The sequence below is a fragment of the Taudactylus pleione genome, unplaced genomic scaffold, assembly GCF_031769625.1.
Source record: "Taudactylus pleione unplaced genomic scaffold, aTauple2 ptg000216l, whole genome shotgun sequence".
NCBI lineage: Eukaryota > Metazoa > Chordata > Amphibia > Anura > Myobatrachidae > Taudactylus > Taudactylus pleione.
In genome coordinates, this window is record NW_028284618.1 from 1946313 (window position 1) to 1970682 (window position 24370).

Consider the following 24370-nt stretch of genomic DNA (forward strand, 5'->3'; position numbering starts at 1 on the left):
TTGAAGGATGGTTCTGATGAAAATACATACAGGTATTGATTCCCAACCAGTAGTTCACCATAACATTCTGATATGCTATAAGAATTTATGTCACATGAGAAGTTATAAAATAAGTTTATCACTTATGGAAACAAAGGAGATTTTCTTACCCCATAGAAACACAGGTGACGGTATACGTTCAGAAAGCCGGCGGACGCAATGCCGACCGCCGGCTTCCCGACTACTTAATCCCGGCGAGGGTTAAATGACATTGTATGTACCTCCAAAAAAGACTTTGTTACTACCCTGTGCTGTTGCTATTATAACTGTTTTGCTCACCTCCAGCACATTATAATGTTGCCATAGAAACGCATGGGCTAACTCTGCAGCCGAAACAGCGTCTGTTTCCCACGCTTCAGGCTAGATCTGTGTTTTATCTTTAAACCTGATTGGTCTCCTATGGTTACCCTTAAAGCTATAGCTACTTTACAGGGACAGAATCAGAATGCAAGGGAATTACAATAGATAAACACTGCAACTTAATTCAGCATGGAAATAGGGGGTCTGATTCTAAAGCTGAGTAGTATGCTACACACACTTACCATTCAATATGTCTGGCCAGACATCACAACTAGGCAGACATTTAAATATAATATGCCCACCCGGTTGTGATTCAGTGTCGATTGTTGTTTCAGCCAGTGTACGGGGATTGCCCGTACACACATGCATATATATTTCTGCATGATATACCGGCATCAACTGAGCTGCTTGCCAATTTGATATGTCTGTGAACAACGTTGTTCACAGACGTATCAATGTACACACCCGCTGATCCACTACCGATATATAATTCATCGTTCAATCAAACGATATGTCTAGTAGAGTGTACCTAGCTTCAGTCAGACGCATCTGCGGCTCTTGGGTTTGGTGGCGAAAGCCTACTTACTAGTTTATGTTAATGCCAGAATCCACCCATGTATGCCGAATATCCATGCATATGCATGTGGAACACCATTTCGCCCACTGTTTTAAAATTTGCAGCTGCAGCCATTAGTATTTGGACATGCACCCACCCCATGCTGGGTGCAAAAAATACATCTAAAATAGGTGATCTACAGTATCTCTATTCGCCTGCTACTGACATCGGCTTACTTGCCCACGACATCCCAATGACATCCCTACTAGACGGAACAGTTCCGTGTGTCCGCCTGATTGCCCCTAGTTACCGCTCATAAACATCTATATCATGGAAAGAGTGGTCCTATGAATCCATCCGAACCCACTTGCCTCTTATTTAGAATCAACGCCTATACAAGGGAACAACAACATGGAAGTCAACCCTGGAGCTTAGGTGGAAGGGGCCATCTCAGGTACTTCACACCACACACTATGTATTGTCCTGCAGACCTGGGAAGTCCAGTCCACCTGAGGACAATCCAGTGTAAGTCTCATAGCCCAGTAATTAAGAAGTGCCAACCCCCCTAACATGACCCCTTTCAACCAGGGGCAAAATTCTTTTCTCCTGGACTTCCCACTTCATTTATGATTGAAGTCACCTGTTTTGAAACATCCTTCTCATCAATTTTCTTTAATATCATGTGAATGAAGGGAGAAGTCCAAGAGCAGAGCATTTTGTTCCAGGTGGAAAGGGTCATGTTGGAAGGTCTAGAAGTGGTGCATGTACACTCACGTGAGCATAATGTGGTCCACAATAATGGTCACCCTTATCACCTACAAATAAAAGATACTGTAGGAGTGATATTCTCATGGGAAAAGCAGAAGATGTGTTACAACTGCTGTAGCAATAAGGGTAGCCATTTTAATTTACATCCTTATCCTTAACCAGATTCCTACTATTGGCATACAGTAAATACATATTTAGGTATGGTGTATTATTGAGTGGGGGGGGATTCAATTAAGGGCAAATTTGCGCAGCAGCCGCCACATTTTACAGCAGCAGGATCTCGCAGAAAAGTGTTCATTGCCTCATAAAGTAGTGAGCATTTTTGTGCGAATGGGGCAATCGACAATCCGCGCGTAGGGTGCAAGATTGGCTGCTGTTGCAGGCGTTTAAACACAGCGGCAACGGCAATTTGCACCCTTGGTCGACAATTGAATTAACTGTCCTATCTATTTGTCATACTCAAATTTTACCACCGCCTGGAATACAATCAGAAAGATAGTTTGATGTACGTACTATAGCTAATGTATGGTCTTGCTATTAAGGAAGTTATATTACTATCTGGAGTATTAGAAAAGGTTAGCACTGAAACTACAGCTACATGAGAACAGATCACCTTGGAAATGGCGGTAATTAGTACAGTGCCGCTACAAATAAAATGTATCTGGATTTTGTTCAGGATACAGTAGTAAATGATGCTCCTATAGATTGTATAATTACTCATTTACATAAATCCCCAGATAATTCCATGGAGTGTTTATTCCTGCAGCAAACAGAAGGAAAGCTGAAGAGCATCGGTTTATTTAATTGGCCGAGTGCACTAGATATACAAATATTTGATAGTATCATCTTTGTATTATCATACTGGTTTAGTTACTTACTGCCTTTTTTAAATGTTTTATTACTCAGTCCTATAAAACCTTAACTGAGGATACTGCTGCCCTTAATCAGGGCCGAAACTAGGATATCTGTCACCCGGTGCAAGGCAGTAATTTTGCGCCCCCCTCCCTTCCTGTACCTGGATTTTGTCCTTTCTCCTCCATAAGGCAGTGCACTAGTCAGACGTCCCTGGTGTAGTGACTTACATTATTCCACACACCATAATGCCCATTACACATTATGCCACCCACTGTAATGCCTATTACCAAAGTGCCACTTACATATTTGCCCAACACCATTTTATGCCCCACAGTAAGGCTTCTAATTACTTTAAAATTACCTGCTCGTTGTCAGGTGTTTTATGCTCATTACCAGAGGTTTCATGCTTGTTGTCGGGGATTTCATGCTTGTTGCCAGGGGGCTTCATGCTCATTGCCAAGGGGTTTCATGATCGTTGCCAGGGGGTTTCATGCTCGTTGCCAGGGGGCTTATGCTTGCTGCCATGGGGTTTCATGCTCGTTGCCATGGGGTTTCATGCTCGTTGCCATTGGGTTTCATGCTCGTTGCCATGGGGTTTCATGCTCATTGCCATGGGGTTTCACAGGAGAAGATGCAGCGTTCTTCATCTTCTCCCTGCAGCGCCAGCGTTACCGATACTTCTGGGAACGCTATGTGCATTGCGCTGGCCTAACAGACACTAGAGGTCCAGTAGGACCTCTAGCATCTGTCTCCTCCTTGGCGGCGGCCATTTTTGGATGGCCGTTTTCAGCAGAGCCCATGCGGACTGCTGGTCCGCATGGAATCTGTAGCCCCAAGTCACCGCACACTGCAAGACTGCATGGGGTGTGCAGGGGCTGAGTCAGCCCTTCTTCACCCCCTGCATTCTGGCACCCGGTGCATGTGCACCTCTAGCCCCCCCCTAGTTGCGGCCCTGCCTTAATGTAATCTAGTTCAACAGATCATAACAGTTTGGTAAGGGATCAGGAAAGTGAACACCAATATTGTGAGTATTTGAATATATGTCGATATTGAGCCAAAGAGGCTGAAAAGGGGGAATGAAAATTCACAGACCCCTAAGTCTGTATTTCTTTGACATAAAAATGTTGAAAATAAATGACAGAAATGGGCTGTGTGATATATTGCTCATAGCAGTGAATGTGTGTGGTTATAACTCTGAAATTTGTTGTTATTTATTTTAAAGATAACGTCTGTAAATGTCAAGAAAAATATCCGCAATGATGCATTATCTTGATCCAATTTGTATCTTGAGCTATGTTTGAGCGGAATCGGTATGCCTCCTATCAAAACACCACCAGCGGCATCCCCCCTTAGTGCCTAACCCTAACCCCCCCAGTTATGCCTAACCCTAAACCCCGATAGTGGTGCCTAACCCTAACCCCATTGTGCTGCCTAGACCTAACAATCCCCCCCCCCCTGCTCGTGCGGCTAACAGTCAGGATAGCGTCTGTCTAGATTCTGGCGTCGGGATTAAGATAGGCGTCAGTATTTCATTTAAGTCCCGCGTCGGGCTTCCACTGTCAGGATTTAGACCGGCAGCATCCCGTCCGCTAACTACATCCTGTTTGGGCAATGGGTAATTGGTACATATATAAACTGTGTATGTTGTTGTTTAAGGAAAGACTCCTTTGACTGTTCAGAGAATACTATTTTAGGTACAGATCTCTTCTGCTAAATGCTGGAAAGACATGTACAGTTTATGAGGATCATACATCTAATCTGTGATTTCCCATTCTGCCTATCCCGATCCGATGATGATTGGCGAATTGTCGGGGGATGTTAACAATCCTGACTCGCCCCATTAGTTTTGAGATGGGACAGGAGTAATATGATAGAAACATGCAACATATCAAAGGTGACTCTAAATACAGCTTAGAAAGTAGTCTTCTAAAAAGAGGAATTTTAGAACAAGGGGGCAAATTTTAAAATTGAAGGGAGGATATCTAAACAATAACATAAATAAAACATTTTTATCTTTATTTTTGTAGAAAAAGTGATAGATCCATAGAATAATCCCCAAACGTGGTAGAGACACAGACAGTAAAATATATAAATTATTACAATATAAAACACTAACGATGGGGGGAATCGCACATAAAATGAGTTTCTAAATTCTAGTTTGTTTTCTGGCATCAAATTCTTTGCTCCTATTGATTTATACACAGCCCCGTAGCAGGGTCGCAGTGCACCCTGTGCCGTCACCACCTCCTCTGCCCCCCATGAGCGCATGCCATCACAAAGTCACACCCTATGTGTTGGGTGGGCGCTGCTCCAATCGCCAGAGAACTACCGCACTGTCCTAAGGACGCTCCGTGCAGCTGCAGTAGGAGTCCCTCCCCACACAGTACCAAAACCATAAGGTGGAGCAAGGCCACCCCACCCTATGCGGCTGCAATGCCCTCCCTTATGGCCTTGTTCACACAGAAAACACAAATGCACATTTTCTTTTATTCCACTGTTCTCATATCATTTGTAGTTCTTACAGAGGTTTCCCCTATTTAGATTATTATTTTCATTTATTGACTAGTAAATGTCCTCCCATTACATTTACTAATACATTGCTTTATCTTTCAGGCTTCATTTTTTCTCCCATCCATGAGCTGTTTATTATAATCCTGTCTTATACGCATCATGGCAGAATACAATGTGGAGAAAGCATGAATAGCTCAATAGCTGTGTTTTATCCCAGGGGGCAACAGAAACAAAAGAACTCTCCCTAATGTTATAACATGACTGAAAAGCACAGAAGCTAGAAATCAATGTTTTCCATAAACAGTATAGTACAGTAAGCTGCATGATGCAGAAATCTATAAATTAAAGTTGTACAATGTATTCAAAATTCAGACAGTCAATCAAAATTTCGACCCCATGGTCAAAATGTCGACAAGTAAAAGGTCATCATGGACATAATGTCGACATCTAAATTATAGACACTGGGCCTGATTCAGACCCGGTCGCAAGAGCTGAGCGCTCGCAACCGGGTCGATGGTGGCCCAGAGCGCATGCGCACGACAGAGCCGGCTCCATCGTGCGCATGCGCGAGACCCGGATAGTGACGGGCAAACCGTCGCTCCGGGTCTCATACCAAAGGGGGCGTGCTGTCGATGTTGAGTGACAGCACGTCCCCTTTGGTGGGTGGGCCGGGGGCGTGGCTGCCCAGACGGAGGCGTTCCCATGGGAATGCCTACCATCTGGTGCCGGCCCTACTGACATCACAAGTGATGTCAGTGAGAGTGCTTTCGGCTTTGTTAGAGCCGAAAGCACTCTGGGGCTTGCGGCAACGAGACCCTACCACAAGGGTCTCGTCGCAAGCCCGATGGTCGTGATGGTCTTGGCCATCGCGACCATCTTCCTGGCCGCTCGCTATAGCTGTAGGGGGCCACCCACAGCTATGCGAGCGGCCAGGAGGCCGCTCTGAAAAACAGAAGGCCGGCCCTGATTCAGAGCGAGCGATCTGTCAGAGCGCCCGGCTCTGAATCAGGCCCTAAGTTCATACCAGGAGCCTGAAGGCTAGATAGTAGTTGGTGCCCCCCTCTGCTCACATTCACTACCAACACTCCAGTCCCAGCAGCACTCACACACACGTCCCCAAACTCACATGTACTACCAACACCCCAGCAGCGCCCAGTCATACACTTTCCTCCTGCATTCACCTCCAACCCTCCAGCATCGCCCAGTCACACACTCTCCTTCCCCTGCATTCACTTCCAACTCCCCAGCAGCACCTAGTTACACAGGCTCCTACCACTGCATTCACTTCCAACACCCCAGCAGCATCCAGACACACACCAAACCCCCCCCCCCTGAATTCACTACTAACACCCTATCAGCACCCAGACACACACAATCTCCCAAGCTTTCACTGCTAACACCCCAGCAGAACCCACACACTCTCCCTCCCTGCATTCACCGCCATGCCAACGTCGCAGGAGCAGCAACCAGACACACACTCCTCCTCCAATTAACTACCAACACCCCGGCACACAAATACTACCTGTTGCTGATCAGGGCTTTTCATTCCTACTACTTGCTGCTCCCATAGCAACAGCAGAGGGAGCAAGACTGTCACAAGCCACCACGCTGCCAATGCTGTGCGGGGTGAACGCTGGGCAAGCGTTCGCTGAAGTCTCCTCATTCGTCCTGTTAGGATCTGTGGTTGCAGCATTTTGTTTGCAGTCCCAGTCTTAATTGCTGCTGAGGCTCTACACTAATTACTGCCTGTCTGTGTGCAGTGTCAGGTGCACGTTAATTGATTCTCCTGTCTGTGCACGGTCCAGATGCTCACTGGTCTCGCATTAGGGAGTCTTGCTCTACTTGTGCTTCCAGTTGTTCCAGTCTCCTGTTTGTTCAGTCGAGTATCTGTGTCTAGCTTAAGTATTATTCACTGCCATTTGTTCCATCTAGGTGGCACGGTCTGCATTCCATCTGCTGTGTGCTGCTCGAGTCATCTAAGCAGCACAGTGTGTATCTCTGCCCTCAGCCGCATGTGTCATCCCAGCGGTTCAGAGTACACCTCCGTCCCGGGCGCATGCCAGTGTCCAGCGGCTCGTGTCAACCTGGCAACACTGGTCGCATCTCAGCGCCTTGTTCACATTTTCTTAAAGAGACTCACCAGCCCTCAAGGCTGCCTTCACAGCCCAAAGGCTGCATCACATCTTCGGCCATCAGACCACAACTAACCACAGCATTCCAGCCCCCAAGGCTGCCTCCACAGCCCAAAGGCTGCATCACATCTTCGGTCATCAGGCTACAACTATCAAATCAATTCAGCCCTCAAGGCTGCTGCACTGCCGAATCCAGCCAAGATATACCAGCCCTCAAGGCTGTTGCAGGACTATTCCCTACTATCATGCCCAAGCCATAACAAAGACCTGCCTGTGTGAGAGGGAAGAACCATAAAAGATTGCCTAATGGACCCATACACTAGCGGTGGATTGTCGCGATGCTGCGTTCCTGCAATGCTGAGTTGGAGGATCAGTGAAATCCAAAATGTTGGATTTCACTATGATCGTGTTTTGCAAAGCTGTGAAAATTTCTATGTATAATTTCACTGATCCTTTGACGGATAGTGGTTCTGCATTTCCGAACCCACCGCAGGATCCGGCAATCTGTCAGCTAGTGTATGGGGGGCCTTAAATCAGTGTTTCCCAAACTAATTTCTCAAAGAGCATGTTTTTCAGGTCTCCTCACAGAATCACAAGTGAAATAATTAGCTCCACCTGTGGATCTTTTATAATGTGTCAGCCAGTAATAAATAAATGCACCTGTGCACCATACATGCCTACTCTCCTGGAAGTCGCGATTTGTTGGGTAACCCCAAACACCACAGGCAGAGTAAGCATTTCTCCTGCATTGTTGCCCTCTTCCTAGTGAAGTGGGCAGAATGGGGAGAAGTTTACGGAGATCGGGGGTCCCCAAGTAGGGGGCGGGGCTTAAAGACACGAGGCTTAATGACGTGCAACGTCAGGCCCTGCCTCCCATCGCCGCTCACCTGCTTTTCCTCCCAGGAGGCTTCTCCCGGGGAGGAAAACTTAAAAGTAGGCAAGTATGCTGTGTACCAACTATGGAAAATGGAAACCATGCACTGTTAGTGCTGCCTCAGGAATGAGTTTGGGAAACACTGGCCTAAGGGCCTGATTCAGACCCGCTCGCATGTGGGTCGATTGTTGGCCATTGCGCACACGCGGCGAGCTCAACGTGCGTGCGCGAGCCCCGGAGCGAGTGATAACTTCACTTGCTCCGGGGCTCGCTACAAAACGGGGCGGCTGTCGATGTTAATTGATAGCTAGCCCCGTTTTGTAGGCAGGGAGGGGGGGGTGGCTGGCCAAAAGGAGGCGTTTGTGGGCGGCCCTATTGACATCACAAGTGATGTCAGTAGTGAACTTCCTGCTCTATTAGAGCAGGAAGTTCACTGGGGCTTACGGTGGACGAGACCCTACCACAAGGGACTCGTCAAAAGCCCGATGGTCACGAAAATCGCGACCATCGCTAGGCCGCCCGCTAAAGCGAGCGGCCTGGAGGCCGTGGGGGGAAAAAAAACGTCCCTCCCTGATTCAGAGCGAGTGCTCGCAAATAGCAAGCACCTCTGAATCAGGGCCTAAGTACTATACCCGACCCGTCTGAAGGTTGTAGACTTCTTTCAGTTCATTTTTCGAATGCATTCTGAACTGCTATGTATATGTTTATTATAGTAATATTAAAGCGATATAACATTCCATGTATTTATGTATTATTTAATATATTATCTAATACCAAAACCCAGAGTGTCCTATTTTCTCTACATTAATCGTCAGAGCTGCACCTGCTGTTCCTTAATCCCACTACAGCCAACGCTTTAATATTTCATTATTTTAATATTGGAATAATATGACTGCATTGTAAATAATGCAAACATGAATACTTTGTGATCCTAGTAGTTAAATAAATGAAATACTTTTTATCTTTTAATACCAGACAATTGCCTGAAGCGCGCACAATAGTGTTCTGAGAACATCAGCCAAAATTTACTTTGCCTTAATACAGGAAAAAAAAAACTTACACAAGAAAAGCTTCACATGGCTGGTCCTGGCAGTTCTGCAACGCTGGGTCTGTCTATGAATTTAGCAGCCGGGTCAATTTCCCATCTACTTTTTTTTACCCTTTCAGTAAATCTTTGTAATTGGATTTCAAAGGTAGAATTGTTTTGACCATCATTCAATGAATTGCCATTTCCAACAAAACTTGCATGTCAATGTGGAGCCTGCCCTAGGGAGTGCAGTTAGCGTGAAGATAATTTCACATCTCATTTATAACTTGGATTAGGACAAATAGAAATACATTTCTTTAAATTTGAGCACTGCACATTGTTCGGCAGGTGGTCTAATGTTCTATTCGATCTGTGTTTCTAATCACCGAGGTTTTCAAGAACCACTCTCCTATAAAGATGGAAATGTATGGATTATAGTCAGTAAACCATGCTAGCAATAAGGCATGCTTCTCACTTAAAGACAACGCAGCGATATGACATGAATGTACCTTTCAGGGGCAGATGTACAAATGAAATAATATATCCGCTGGTTCTGATTCGGACATCCATAGCTGCTTTTCTCTATGGCCGCGGCAACCTCCTTGCCGCTTTTTGCTAATGCAAGTATCTGGTCATCTCCGCCGATTATCCGTCCATCTTCATTTGGTTGGCCGGCCCACCTACTGATTTTCCGTCAACAGCCGTCATCATCATCATTAATATCGGCACTTACACACGCCAAATGCTGTGTGCAGAAGATTAATCTAAAACAAGCATTCCACCTTCGCTCACACACTGTGAAAGTGCAGGAAAGTCAGCCTGCACGCCTACACAGGCAACAGTTCTGCGAGTTCACGTGGCGGCCACCCAGTTTCCGCAAAGAAACACTCATTTTATGGAAAGAATGGTCTGTCAGCGGATGGATCAGTCCATCTGCACTTTCCATTTCCATCCGTGTCTGGTCAGAGATTGCTATCTGCAGCGCATCTGTCACGCTCCTATTAAGGAGAGCTCCTATTGAGGAGTTGGAAGTCAAGGTCCCGGGTTGGGAAATGAATCGGAGGCGAGGGGCCTGGATATTCGTCTTCCTCATCCACAAGTACCGGATGTTGGCGAGACCTGACCAAAGGCGCGGAGTCTAATCTGCCGGGAGATGTTCTCCAGTGACCCCTCCTATTGGGATTTGGGTTTATGCTGCACCCAGCAGGCAGGTCACGGCCCTTTGGTCAGGTATCCGGTACCCGAGGGAATAGAGGACACAATCACAGACACTGAGAAATGGTATACCGAGATGTACGGGATGAAGGTACTGAGGCCCTGATTCAGAGCCGGACGCTCTGATAGAGTGCTCACTCTGAATCAGGGTATTTTTTTTATGGAGCGGCCTCCTGGCTGCTCGCATTGCTGTGGGTTGCCACCCACAGCTAATGCGAGCGGCCATGATGATGGTTGCGATGGTCAAAACCATCGCGACCATCGGGCTTGCAACGAGACCCTTGTGGTAGGGTCTCGTGGCCGCAAGCCCCAGAGAGCTTTTGGCTCAAACAAAGCCGGAATCTCTCCACTGACATCACTTGTGATGTCAGTGGGGCCGCCCCCAGACGGTAGGCGTTCTCATGGGAACGCCTCCACCTGGGCAGCCACCCCCCCGGCCCACCCACCAAAGGGGGCGTGCTGTCACTCAACATCGACAGCACGCCCCCTTTGGTGCGAGACCCGGAGTGACAGATTGCCCGTCGCTATCCGGGTCTCGCGCATGCGCACGACGGGGCCGGCTCCGTCGTGCGCATGCGCTCTGGGCCACCATCGACCCGGTTGCGAGCGCTCAGCGCTTGCGACCGGGTCTGAATCAGGCCCACAGTACACATACTGTGGATAGAGTCGCAGCATTGACACTGAGGAATGGTATCACGAGATGAACTTGATGATACAAAGTACACACAATGTGGCTGGAGCCACAGCACAGAGACGCTGAGGATTGGTATCACAAGATGCACTTAATGATGGTACTGAGTACACACGCTGTGACTGGAGTGGCAGTACAGACACTGAGAAATGGTATCATGAGATGTACTTGATGATGATACTGAGTACACACGCTGTGGCTGGAGTCGTAGCACAGATGCTGAGGATAATACTAGAAGTAGCTCTGACAAGAAAGGAGCATGGAACCTGGAACGTAGTAATGGCAAGCATACACCAGAAGAAACTACGTTGTACAGGCAACTTCCTGCTGTCCAGAGCCCAGTTATATACCATAAGGTAGCAGTCCACTGGAGGACCATCAGCTGACAGCAACCACACTACCATGGGGTAAATGATCCGTCAGGTGATAAAGACTGTCATGGTTGCGCCCTATGAAGGCAACTGCAGTAACCAAGTCACAGGGCAACACATGGAAGTCCAAGCGGTCCTAACACATAATCCTCAGCGCATTACCCGCCACTACACCTGAAGTCTGACCGCTCGAGACGTCAGGGGAAGTCGGCGCTGGGGTGAGTAACGGCCGATCCTAGGCCGTAACCTGACAGCTTCCTTCCATATTTGCGCTTACAGTACTGTGTAATTAGTTAATCTTAGGAACACTTATGCCTGCCATATCTATATGGCTTTTATTGTTCTCAGAGTAATATATGTGGCAAGTTTATACTGTACATTCAATGTGTGTCGTAAAATTAATTTTGAAGGTCTTCCATTCACCTTATACTTATTTCAGTCACGCTCAGTAGGCAGATTGTCTCATAAACACATCCAAATCCCAATGGATCCATTCTCCTACCTCCCAACCTTCCTTTCACCTCCCCTATACTCCAGCCTGTCTCTGCTGTCCCCCTCCCCCGACTTTAATTTTGAAAAAATTGGTTGACAAATTTGATGTCCTCTTATTATTCTGTTACTGAAAGGTGTTTTCTCTTGAGAACAGTGTTTAATGGTGGGATACATAGACAGACAGACAGACTGACAGAGAGATAGATAGATAGATAGATAGATAGATAGATAGATAGATAGATAGATAGATAGATAGATAGATAGGTGGAAAGTTTTCATCCAAAAATATTGGATTCAGGCTGATTGTATGTACTGCAAGCATACAGTATGATCAAAGTTTACTGATTCTAGAAGTGTTCCACAATGCACCAGTAAGATCAGAATTCTAATATTTGAGAAGCAATCACAAGTAATCCAATTTATTATCAGATTAAAAGTGATTAGATTTATAAACTATTTTAAATGACCTGGCCTACCATAGATTGTTATGGGGAAGTCAAATCTATTTAAAATTATTTACAGTACTTATTTACATTTTTGGGTGTGTTTACGTTTGGCTTCATGTATACTGGGCTTCCTTGGGTAGGAGGCCCCTTAACAGATTACCATCTACACTCCACAGTTGCCAGCAGAGGGGAACACCCTGGATTTCATCCATTATAGATATGCAGGCACCATAACGGGATGCAGTGCTCACTGTACAAATCCATGCCCGCATGACATCGAGCTGAGGGGGCAGGGCCAACAGCCCTGGGCAGTACGGCACTGCCCAGAGTGTCTCGAGTGTCCATTAAAGGCTGCAGGGTACGTGCCCATAGTGTCCAAAGTGACACGCACATCCCTAGTTACGGCCCTGGCCACTGAGCCTAATAAAAAACATTTCCTATACATACCAGAACCACAAGACACTGCTATGGTGCAAACACCTTGCCCACATTTATAATAAAAAAATATATTGAAACCTTCCACTTTCACTGTGGTCTCTTCAGTACGTGTGTTTTATATTTACTCATCATTGCCTTGCAGTACTTTTCTAACTCGGTAGCCTTATTCCTGAGCTTGTCATGAGTACCTTTCATCACTAAGTCAGTGCAATCTTACAGTCTGTGCCTCATAGCTTTGAGGATCTCACATATCCTGTAAAGCTTTGATAATTGTCAGGCTGATATTTGGGTAATTGTATAATGAGGCTCTACAGTATCTTGTGCAGTTACAGTAGTTATCTCAGCTAGGAACCAATTTATCACATTACAATTTCTACACTAATACTGTACATTGCAATGCTATAAATGCTTTTATGCACAGGGCATGACCTTCATGTTATGTACAGTATGCACCTATTATCCATAGCAACCTACTGATGTACTAGTACTAGCTTTACTCTAGTCAGTCCCTGGATTCCCGCTGGCTCTGCATACAGTAATACAGAGATTGGACGTTGTAGCGTTGCTGCCTTTAGGTGCTGAGTTTTGAGTTTTCTTATGCCTTTGCATAAAATAACATATACTAAGTGTTGCCAAGATAAATGGTAAATGGTATGGGAGTCTGGAATGAAGACTTGGCTTTTCTAGATTTTATCCCTGAAATTAAGTCCAATATAACCTGTCTCTTTACTAGGATTGGATTGTTCTACAGTCAAATATATGAACATTGGTTTCTACGTGATAGGATTCTCACTCCACACAACTGTTGGCATTGTAAAAAGTGAGACTCATATAATCTGACTGGTCCTCCTGCCAACACTCCCACCCTCCTGTTTTCCGCCACGACTGTGAACACTAGAGGAGACCCCAGGGCTCCGACTAGGCTAGGTGCAAGGTTAGTGACATTTATCTAATACTAGTGACCCATCACAGTTTCGTACGGGAGCAATTTCATCTCGCCACAGCCCCCAGCATCTCATAACCTATGCCATGTCACCACAGTCTCCTGCATCTCTCCACAGTCCCCTGCTTCTCACTCCTGCTCCCTGCAGCTCATCAGTGTCACCACTACCCCCACTGCTGCTGCTCTGCAGCTGGCTGGGGTCAGGCCTCTAGCATGTACTGGGAAGGGCAGGAGGATCATGAATGAGAGATTTGTATTGCAGCTACCATAAGCATTATAAGGCAGCATGTCCCCGGGGTTCGGACACCTGTGTATATTTAAGCAACCTCCATGCACACTCCTCCCCAACTGCCGAACATGGCGATGAGTAATGTCCTCTTTGCACAATGTACCCTGTAATTTCCTTGGCTTCCTGTTGAGCTTCCTCACCATGGTACCCCTGTCCGAGAACAGTCTTGACTTCCATGGGAGGTGCCTCCTGTTCACGAGGGCGTGTGGCTGAGTGGGAACATAATGCTAGAGTGGTGGCCGGAATCTGCCTGCAGGTTCAGTTCAGGGATGGACATTGCCTTCAATGTTTTTGTTCCGATGGTAGTGTTTTTACAATTTGATGGTAGCGGTCCGATGTTTGCAACCATTCAATGGTGTTCCGATGAATGGGTTTGGTTTTTCATTCCTGATAGCTATATCTCCCGTGGCTCCTTCCTTGCTACTGTGTCTGCATCAGGGCATCTTCATGGCTTCATTAGAGGCTGTCTCTCATTCTCTGTCTGCCTCAGATGTGACCCTGCTCAGTCCCTGACTCCTTTCCCTCTCTAGGCTGCTTCTAAGCAACAGGGCACATTGCTATCTCTGATCTGCTCTCACTATTGTCTCAGAGAGCCAATTAGTGTGCAGCCCTCGGCCTGGCAGCAGCAGCAAGCCACTCACACAGCACAACAGTTTTTTCTGTGACATGCTTTATTCCAAGCCTCCGTTTCAGATGCTCTCTTGCTGTTTCAGCACCCTGGACAGATAAATGGTTCATACACATAAACCTTCCATGACCAATGTATAGAATAGTGAAAATCATATAAAAATCTGTCCAGTGGTTCGAGATTAGCCCAAACGAACAGACAAACCCCTAAACTGTGGACTTTATTTTATATAGAGAGAAATATGGTAGTGCAGATTTAATGCAAATTTTGTTTGGCTGTTTTTGCAGTGGCCAGCAATAGTAAATAATACATTTATATTGCGTAACATTCGGAAGCCATGGAAGCTAAATGTTGGGACTGACCGAAGCTCTTTAATAGCCTTCAATTAATCTCTAATTTTCAAGGACAAGGATAAGTTTTGTGGAGTTGCTAAGAACTGTGGTGCCATATATTTCTAACTGTGTGCATGGGACATTTCATTTCCAGGTTTACCCATGACCTGTATAATATATGAGTTTGTCTTAAGTTAAATAAGTGCCGAGAATTAACACATAACTCACAAAAAAAAGATCAATATTGTAGAGTATATTACAGTTATACCAAAATAGTATTACAAATGTATGCCAAAATCAATACAAAAGGCTGAATAAGTATTTTAGGTTAAGTTACAAACAAGGCTTTTAAAAATTATTATGATGGGAACACTTATAAATAGAAACTGAAGTACAGACTGATTGGGTAAAGTCTGTAAGTCTAACATGCGAAACCTATCTACAGTGTAGATGCAATTTACAACACACTGAAGTGCCAAAAGTCACGGGATAGCAATATGTAAAAATAGTGGTAGGTGGCGACACTATACTGTGACGTCTTGGAAATGTCCATCCCTGCATAAATTGTAATCTGACATTTCATGAGTCAGTTTGAACACCGGCTAGGCTGCTCATGGTAAGTCAACGTGAATTATCGGAGTTCGAACGGGGTATGATATTTGGTGCCCAACGGATGAGACACTCCATTTACGAAGTTTTGCGGAAATTCAATTCCTCGATCTTTGGAGTCACATGTGTACCGAGAATACTTCATGGAAGGCATTACCAGCCACTGTGGACAGTGCAGTGGCTGACCATGGGTCTTAATGATTGTGATCAGTGGCGTCTGGCCAGAATTGTTCTTAGTAACAGTCACTACAACACCGGACACCGTGCCTCACCTAGGCTTATGACATCGCTAATTGGACCCTGGAGGACTGGCAACAAGTAACATGGTCTGATGAGTCATGGTTCCAGTTGTTTCGGGCTGATGGTAGTGTTCAGGTGTGGTGCAGACCCCATGAGGCCATGGACCCCAGTTGTCAACACGGCACCGTGCAGGCTGGTGTTGGTTTCATAATGGTGTGGGGTGTGTTCACATAGTATGGGTTGGATTCACTGGTCGGCCTGAACACGTCATTGAATGGTAACTGCTATGTTGCATTGCTTGATGACCATTTGCAGCCTTTCAAACACATTTTGTATCCCCACAACAATTAAATATTCCAGCAGGATAATGCACTAATGTCATCAGTCCTGAGTTGTCCAGAATTGGTTTGTGGAGCATTCTGGAGAGTTCTAAAGTATGGTGTGTCCACCACGTTGGCCTGACATGAACCCAATTGAGCATTTATGGGACATGGTGGAGAGATCCATGCGCACCCAAGATCCTGCACCTACAAACATCAGGGAGCTGTGGGAAGCTATCCAGACGACATGGGTCATCATCTCTCCAGAGGTCTTCTGTCCACTTGTGGAATTGATGCCACATTGAAATGCTGCACTTCTCCAGGGTAGAAGTGATCCCTACATGATACTAGGCATCTATCCCAGTTTAGAATGTCATATCTATATCAGTCATGAGATATTTTTGTTTCTGTCAGAGGGAGTCATTCAGACCCACTCGCGAGCGTCAGTACGCTCGCAAGTGGGTCGATGTTCCCCACTGCACATGCGCACGACGGAGGGAGCTCCGTCGTGCGCGTGCGCGTGACCCGGCGAGCGACGGGCTTTCCATCGCTCCGGGTCTCGCACCAAAGGGGGCGTGCTGTTGATGTTGATTGACAGCATGCCCCCTTTGGTGGGCGTGCCAGGGGCGTGCCTGCCAGACGGAGGTGTTCCCATGGGAACGCCTACCGTCTGAAGCCGGCCCCACTGACATCACTAGTGATGTCAGTGGGAGTGATTTTGGTTCTGATAGAGCCAAAATCACTCCAGGCCTTGCGGCTGGGAAACCCGACCGCAGGGTTTCCCTCACAAATCCGATGGTCGCGATGGTCAAGGCCATCGCGACCATCTTTTTGCACGCTCGTATATGCTGTGGGTGGTGACCCACAGCTATACGAGCGTCCAGGAGGACGCTCCATTTTAATGGAGGAGGGCCCTGATTCAGAGCGAGCGCTCTGGTCAGAGCGTCCGGCTCTGAATCAGGGCCATTGTCCTAAACTATGCAGTTGATGATCTACAATGAATATGCACCACTAAAGTCGCTTCCCTTTATCCATTCATTCTAAGCTGGTAACAGGATTCCCCCAACATTCCTTTTGCAGGGAAAATGGACACGGATCACCTCTTTGTTGATCCATATTCCAATCCCCTGAGCTAATCACAGTTGTTGTAGCCTCCTAGGAGATAGGTGAAGTAACACGTTGGGCTCTATTTATTAACAGGGGCTGCAACCAACGGTATCTTTCATTTGATATCACTGCATCTCGTGGATACCGCCGTTATTTATCTTTAGTACTCACCCCCTCCCGATCCCCGGTAGTGTCCTCGCTGTTCTTTTCTTGGCAAACTAATGCTGCCGGTGACAGGTTTACAAGGTATGGCTTCCCTGGTCCCCATTGCCAGCTATAAGCAAGATTGAGGTAACTCCACCTCAAGATAAATAGGGGGCAATTCAGTTAGCAGCAATGGCCCCAATATAGTGTGCTCCTATGCTGTTCATATGGATGCCCCAAAATAGCGTATTATAAAATGCACCCTATGAGCTGCAAATGCAATTTATTGTCGAAATCAGGGTGATTTAGGGTGCCACTGTCGGCATTTCAAAGCCGTCCCAACGTTGCATCACCGGCATCGCTTGCAGTTTGCCCCTAAATGATTCGACCCTATTCATTGTATGAGGACGGCAGTACAGTGCACAAGGCAAGTGTCATCTTGATTTCTATAACTTTAGACATTTATTAAATAGAGAATAGTGATAGAGCTTTTTGCCATCATTTACACTGGCAAAATAGAGTCCTGTGTATGTTTTTCAAGATTCATCTATGAAAGTTTATCCTGAGAGTTCATGGTAAGGCAATGTGAATAAGTATGATTAGATGGGAAATACACATACAGATGGTGCACCTTCTTTCAGAGTACGATCAAGTGCCAGTCCAATACCACTGAAAGATAATTTATGGGGTAGTGTCATTACACAATAATTTGGTGTTCATACTGTGCTTCAGAGCCATTCTGTAAAAGAAATGCACTCCATACCTAGGAAGCACCGTATGTACTGTAAAACAATTCTAATTTGTTTTTGTTTTTTGTAAGCATATATTTGCAGGAACAGAGTTCACCTAAAGTATGCTGGGCAGCTCAGAGCCTTTACCCCAATACCTTTGTCGTTAGTAGAACAATTTAGCAATTGTAAATCAATCTTGCCGATATTCTGGCTGCCACCGAAGGGTGAGTGGTGTGGAGGGTGGCGTGGTACCTCAATGATGTTGTTGTTGCCCTGTCCCCACTATACAATGCTGTGATTTCCAGCACTTTAAGGTGAGGCCACTATGACGTGATTCATCATGAAGCACATCATCAAGCCGCCAAGACCGCCCACTCCACTGGGGCAGTGGGCGGCACTGGGTGGACTCTGGGAGACCTCCCTACTTTTCTGGGCATCGTAACAGACAGCTGTGATTCACTAGTCTCCCGGATGTTCCAGGAGAGTACTGTAGGTAAGTATGAGTGCTACCAATATACAACTGCACATACTGTAGGTCAAGTGGTGTAATTCCCAGAGGCAGCGAAAGTGTGTGCCTCTGGGAGCCAGATGTAGAGGGGGCGCTAAGAAGGGGAAGGAATGTGACATCCTTGTAGTGCTGTCCAGTGCCATGCGGTGTCTGCAGTGTTAGTGAGGCGGCACGCAGCCATTTACATACTTCAACCTCACCCCCTAAAGCCAGGGATAATAAAATCACCCGCCATGGATATGATGCACAGCACTAAGTGGTGAGTCTATTACTGTGGGGGGTGGATACCCTCACCTGTGACATCTTGGAGATGTATAATCTAACCTGCTCTGGATAGGGGATTTGGTACTGCCTCCTGGTGCCAAGGTCAAACTTTGCCCACTTCATAGTAGATGTTGTAGGTGTACTTTAAGAACAGTACATGTTTCTTGTAGTAATAGGTCAAAATATACATGCCATTGTCCAGACATGTCCCAAAATGTGGCCAAATTGATAAATAGTGGCATGTATCACAGAATTATTTATGGCAGCATTCCATATCCAACTTCAGAATAATTTTCTGATTTTCCAGTAGTTTTGTGACTTTCAAGAGAAGATTTTAATCTTCAACTTCCTCTATAATATATCAATGAATGTTTATGGGATTTTTAAACTCCAGGGTATATTAATGGGATACAGACGCCGGAATCCTGACACCTATCACAATCCCGATGCCGACATCCCGACTCCCGGGATACCGGAGGTTTAGTAGCTGGGTGGAGGGGACGGTTAGGGTGAGGGGTTAGGGTTAGGCACTAGAGGGGTAGGGTTAGGTTTAGGATGCAGGGAGAGGGGTTAGGTTCAGACACTAGGGGGAACATTAGGGTTAGACACCAAAGAGGGAGGGTTAAGATGGTTAGGGTAGGGAGAGGGGGAGGATTAGCATACTGAACAACAAGTGTTGGTATGCTAGCCCTGACGGGATGCCAGTGTCAGGATTCTGACAGCCCGGATCCCGTTTACCAGCATCCCATACCGATTCCTTGCTGTTTATTGTAATCTTATTATAAACATTAAAATCACTTATAAAATTATTGTGATTTTTTTTTAACATATATTACATATAAAACAAATAAGGACATAGCAAAGTTTGTTTTTCTAGAAATTACCTGAAATGGGTGAGTACTATTTAGGAATAGTATTTTCTTAAACCATCTATTTCCTTTATTCCCAAATGTTTGCCACAATAATTGGCCTCTTGTGTTCTTCATGGTCCTTTTGTGGATCGACAAGGCATAAATATGCTTTCCAAACATGTGATAATGGAAGCGGAAGAAGCAGGTGTTGTTTTCATGGTTAACTGTAGCGTCTATTTCCGGACTCAGCAAAACGGCTTGGTTTCTGAACAGCTGAGGTTCTGACGTCTCAATGTACAGATAATGTCCCTTGGCTGTGCTCAGAGTATGGTCTTTCATAGGTCCTGTATTGAGAGTTGGTGTCTGACCTTGGTGTCGGGTCCAGTCAAAGTCATCATCGGTGTCTTGCATCCAGTTACTAAGTCCATTCTCAAAGTCACATTGTAATTCAGAAGCTGGAATTATAAATAACATAAGATAAAAAAATGTTATGGTTTAGGATAAGATAACATTTATAATTGGTTAATACATCTTATTTAAAACTTAAAAGAGAACAAATATATAAAAACTCCTTTCAAATATACACTGATATTTGGACAGTAGTGATGTCATTACTTCTATGTGGAGACAGGATACACAGAACCTGATACTATATTCTCACTGCAGTGCAGTTAAGTAAATGTTGTATGAATTGCAGGGCCGGCTCGAGGCATGTTCGACCAGTACGGTCGAACAGGGACGCCACCCCATAGAGGTGCACCCCTCCCAAGCATGCCGATTTCAGCGGGACAGACCCACTTTTCAGGCACTGTCCCGCTGTTCCACCCGTGGGCCGAAGTGTTGGGCACCCCCACCCAGGGCTGGTGCAAAGTTTACGGGCGCCCTAGGCAACATTTCACCAACCGCCCCTGCTCTCTCCAATTCATAATATGCCACGCATCAGTCTCCCCAGTTAAATAACATGCCACACAGCAGTGTCCCAAATTCAAAATATACTATATAGAATATTACACACAGCAGAGCACCAAAATCATAATGTACCTCATAACACTGCCACAAATTCATTATATTCCACTCAGCCATGATTTATGCCATTCATATTTTTTTTTGTGGTCTCAGTGGTGCCCTCCAGTGGCCGGCACCCTTAGGCAGCTGCCTAAGGTTGCCTAATGGTAGCACCGGCCCTGCCCCCACCATCGCAGCTGTGCCGGACCCTGGAGAAGCTGAATGGATGCTGCACTGAATGGATCCATTCAGTGCAGGGAGAGAGCTGGGGGCAGCCCAGCTAATGACGGAGTACTGGGCTCGCCCTCAGCCTGACATTACATGGGAGGCGTGCCATGTGGGTATGCCCCCAAATAACATCATTTTGAGGGTGTGGCCTATGTTAATTAGACCACACCAATTTCCGGTCATGCGCTGTTTTGCCGCACATAGGGACTACAGGCACCTCCATCTTGTTCGGCACAATTGTAATGTAATCTACAACAATATGGCTACAGGTTTACGCAGCCTCTATGCCCATATGTTGGAGGAGTCCCAGCATGCATGTAATGCACCTAGCAAGTAAAGCCTCTGATCTGCTCAATAGATAGTTTAGACTTCAAACTACTGTGTGGTCTATTCACTAAGCCTTGGAGAGAGATAAAATGGAGAAAGATAAGTCCCATCCAGTCAGCTCCTAACTTTCAGTTTGCAGTCTGTGTTTGAAAAATGACAGTTAGGAGCTGATTGGCTGGGACTTATCTTTCTCCATTTTATCTCTCTCCAAGGCGAATGCTGGGTACACACTAAACGACCCAGCACGATGTCGCTAACGAAGGGACCCGGCGGGGTCCGGGCATCGGTAAATGCATACACATCTGTTGACGTTATTTCCCGACAGGCAATGTTGCTGACGACGCACGGGAGCACGCATTGTCAGTGACATACTGTAACCTGTGCACACTGGTCGATGTCGACTATATGTCGTCCGATCCAACAGATCGGACGACATATCGCCTAGTGTGTACCCTTCTTTAGTGAGTAGACCCCTGTATCTGATGAGCACTTCGAAGTGTAGCTTCAACAGCATTCTGACCAGTGGAGAAGTAGCATAGCAGCCAATCAGCTTCTCCTTATTTTATAGAATGTACTGTACTTAATAATTGCTAGAGAGAAGCTAATTGCTTGCTATGGGCAACTTCTCCACTTCTCCAGATTTGATATATCTCCCCACGCTAAGGGGTCTATTTACTAAGCAGTGTTAGGAGACAGAGTGAAAAGTGATAAGAAAGTGATAAGGTACCAGCCAATCAGCTCCCAACTGTAATTTTTCAAACACAGCCTGTGAGATGACAGTTGGGAGCTGATCGGCTGGCACCTTATCACTTTCTTATCACTTTTCACTTTGTCTCCTAACACTGCTTAGTAAATAGACCCCTAGATACCAAATGTTCCACAAAAACTCATAGACTGAGATCCTTAAGATAAATCGGAGCAGGAGAGATTTCAGCCCAATTAATGACCTGCAAAGGGCTATTGGAGCTAGAATTTAATCTATCTGATGGGCCTTCTGTGAATATATATTGAAATACACAGCTTTTTACATCTGTTTCTATCTCGGTATGATTGAACATACTACACTATATACCTCTTACTTCATTTGGAGGTATGTTCTGTCTGGATAAGAAGACCTACAGTACTAACTTTAGAGTATTAATTTTAAATGAGCATTGAGGGAACCATATACAGTATTTCTGAGGGAAGGTGCTTGAATTTATACTGGAGTATTCAGCTATTACATGAGTATATCTGGTGTAAGTAAACGCCTCCTGTCGGCTTCTCTGATCCGCTGCTGATTCGGAGGACGCAGACATCAGATCATTTGCGTGAACATCGGCCCTCTGAGTAACCCTCTGAGAAATCAGGATCTCCGAGAAATTCACGCCAGGGCCAGTGAACCTGCGCCAGAAGAAGCAAACACTAGCCACTTAAACAGGAGCGACATGTCCCATTTTCAAAAACAATTCCTGTCGCCGCCCCTTCCCCGCCACCAAATGGCCGCAGAATGTCATTCATGTCAATGCGGCTTAGGGGGCACTGCGACCGTCAGTAGAGATCGGCAACCATCGGAGATATACACAGACCATCGGGTTTGTGTACAACTCTGAATCAGGCCCTAAATACCTCTAATTATATTTGGAGGGATAAGACGATCAGAGGAGCACAGAGCATTGTAGATGAGCACTTTGAGGGTGATTCAGCAAGGATCGCATGCAGGCAGCTTTGCAATTCCGTCCTTGCTTTTATGCAAATGCAGAGGTCGCAGGCTGGGATCACCATCGAGACCATCGGTAGTCGGTGGTCGCGATGGTGAATAGCGCCGGGCTGCCAGCCAGCTGAGTAAGCCTCAGCATACTCAGAATGGCCTGTTTGCGAGCCCAGGGCACTGCGAGTCCCTGGGTATGCCACTCCCAGAAAATGGGGCATTCCCATTTTTGGGAGTGCCGGCCGACCCGTCACCGCCCCTTAAATGCCTCTGCCTATCATTCATGCAGAGGCATAAATAGGTCTGTGTGCGACTACGTAGGACCCATTCTGCACACCCGCAAAATGGAATGGGTCCTGCGCTTGCACAGATTCCCGATAATCTTGCGTGCACTGCTGAATCAGGCTCTTTGTTTTTTGTTTTCCACTACAAAAATATGCATTTATATTATTTATTTATGCTTTTATAATGCTTAGTGCACTATGTCTAGCGCCCCCTGTCCCCTTTGTGATTTTCAGAATTTTGTACATGGAACATGTGTTCTCTTGTATGTATGAATGTTTGTATGTATAACTATAACTATATATTATCACTGTTGTTATTATTTAAATAACTAACTTCTTAGAATGTTTGTCACAAAGCGCTCGAAGTCTCATTTGTATTCTCTCTGTTGATAAAATATAGTTTAGTGACTGAACAGTAATTACGTATTAATCCTAACACTGGGCAAAGGAGCTTTTGGTATATAATCTCTCTCTCAAAAAAATAAGTGGTTAACTTAATAACAAGCTGTAAAGTGTAATAAAATGCGGCATGCAGTCATACAGTATATCATGTTTTTGCAATCTAGTCTAGTCAGGCTAATAAAAACCTAACATCTAATTACTTGTAATGGTTACCACTCCTGTTTTTTACTTAAATTTTTTATATATGGCCCATTGTGCTAAATATATTGTTGCTATATCATCATTGTGAGTTTCTTTATTGTTCTTGCTGCAACCTTACTGGGATTTTTAGAGTGCCACATTTTTGTTTTTGTTTTACCACATATTTGGGAATATATACGTCTGTGTCTCATTTGTGGTTGCGAAACTTAAGACCCCATACACGGTGAGATTCAAAGTTGGTAAGATCAGTTGTACGATTTCCCTTGAAATTCTTCCCTTGAAATTCTTCATAAGATGTGGTCAAATGGTGTACGATTGTTCATGAAGATCATAGGATAGGATGCATAGAAGTGTATCACATCGTACATGATCAGTTGAGATCTCTCTGCAAAACCATCTGATCTGCGATCCAACTAGACGACGGCAGGGACGCGCATCGGGGTCACAGAAGACTCGAAATACAACTATTTACAAACGATTGGTCTGTCCAACCTGTAGAAACTGCCAAAATCGTGTTAAAAATCGTCCCGTGTATGGGCAGCTTTACACACA

General features: G+C 45.6%; 1 protein-coding gene across 1 annotated transcript in view; it reads right to left on the bottom strand.

Moving 5' to 3' along the window:
• MALRD1 (MAM and LDL receptor class A domain containing 1) overlaps positions 1-24370 on the bottom strand; it is a 612799-nt gene that overhangs the window by 410944 nt on the left and 177485 nt on the right. Inside the window, exon 17 of the mRNA XM_088478591.1 lies at positions 19715-20136. Coding sequence (XP_088334717.1) covers positions 19715-20136 — 422 coding nt within the window. The remainder of the gene's footprint in view (positions 1-19714; positions 20137-24370) is intronic.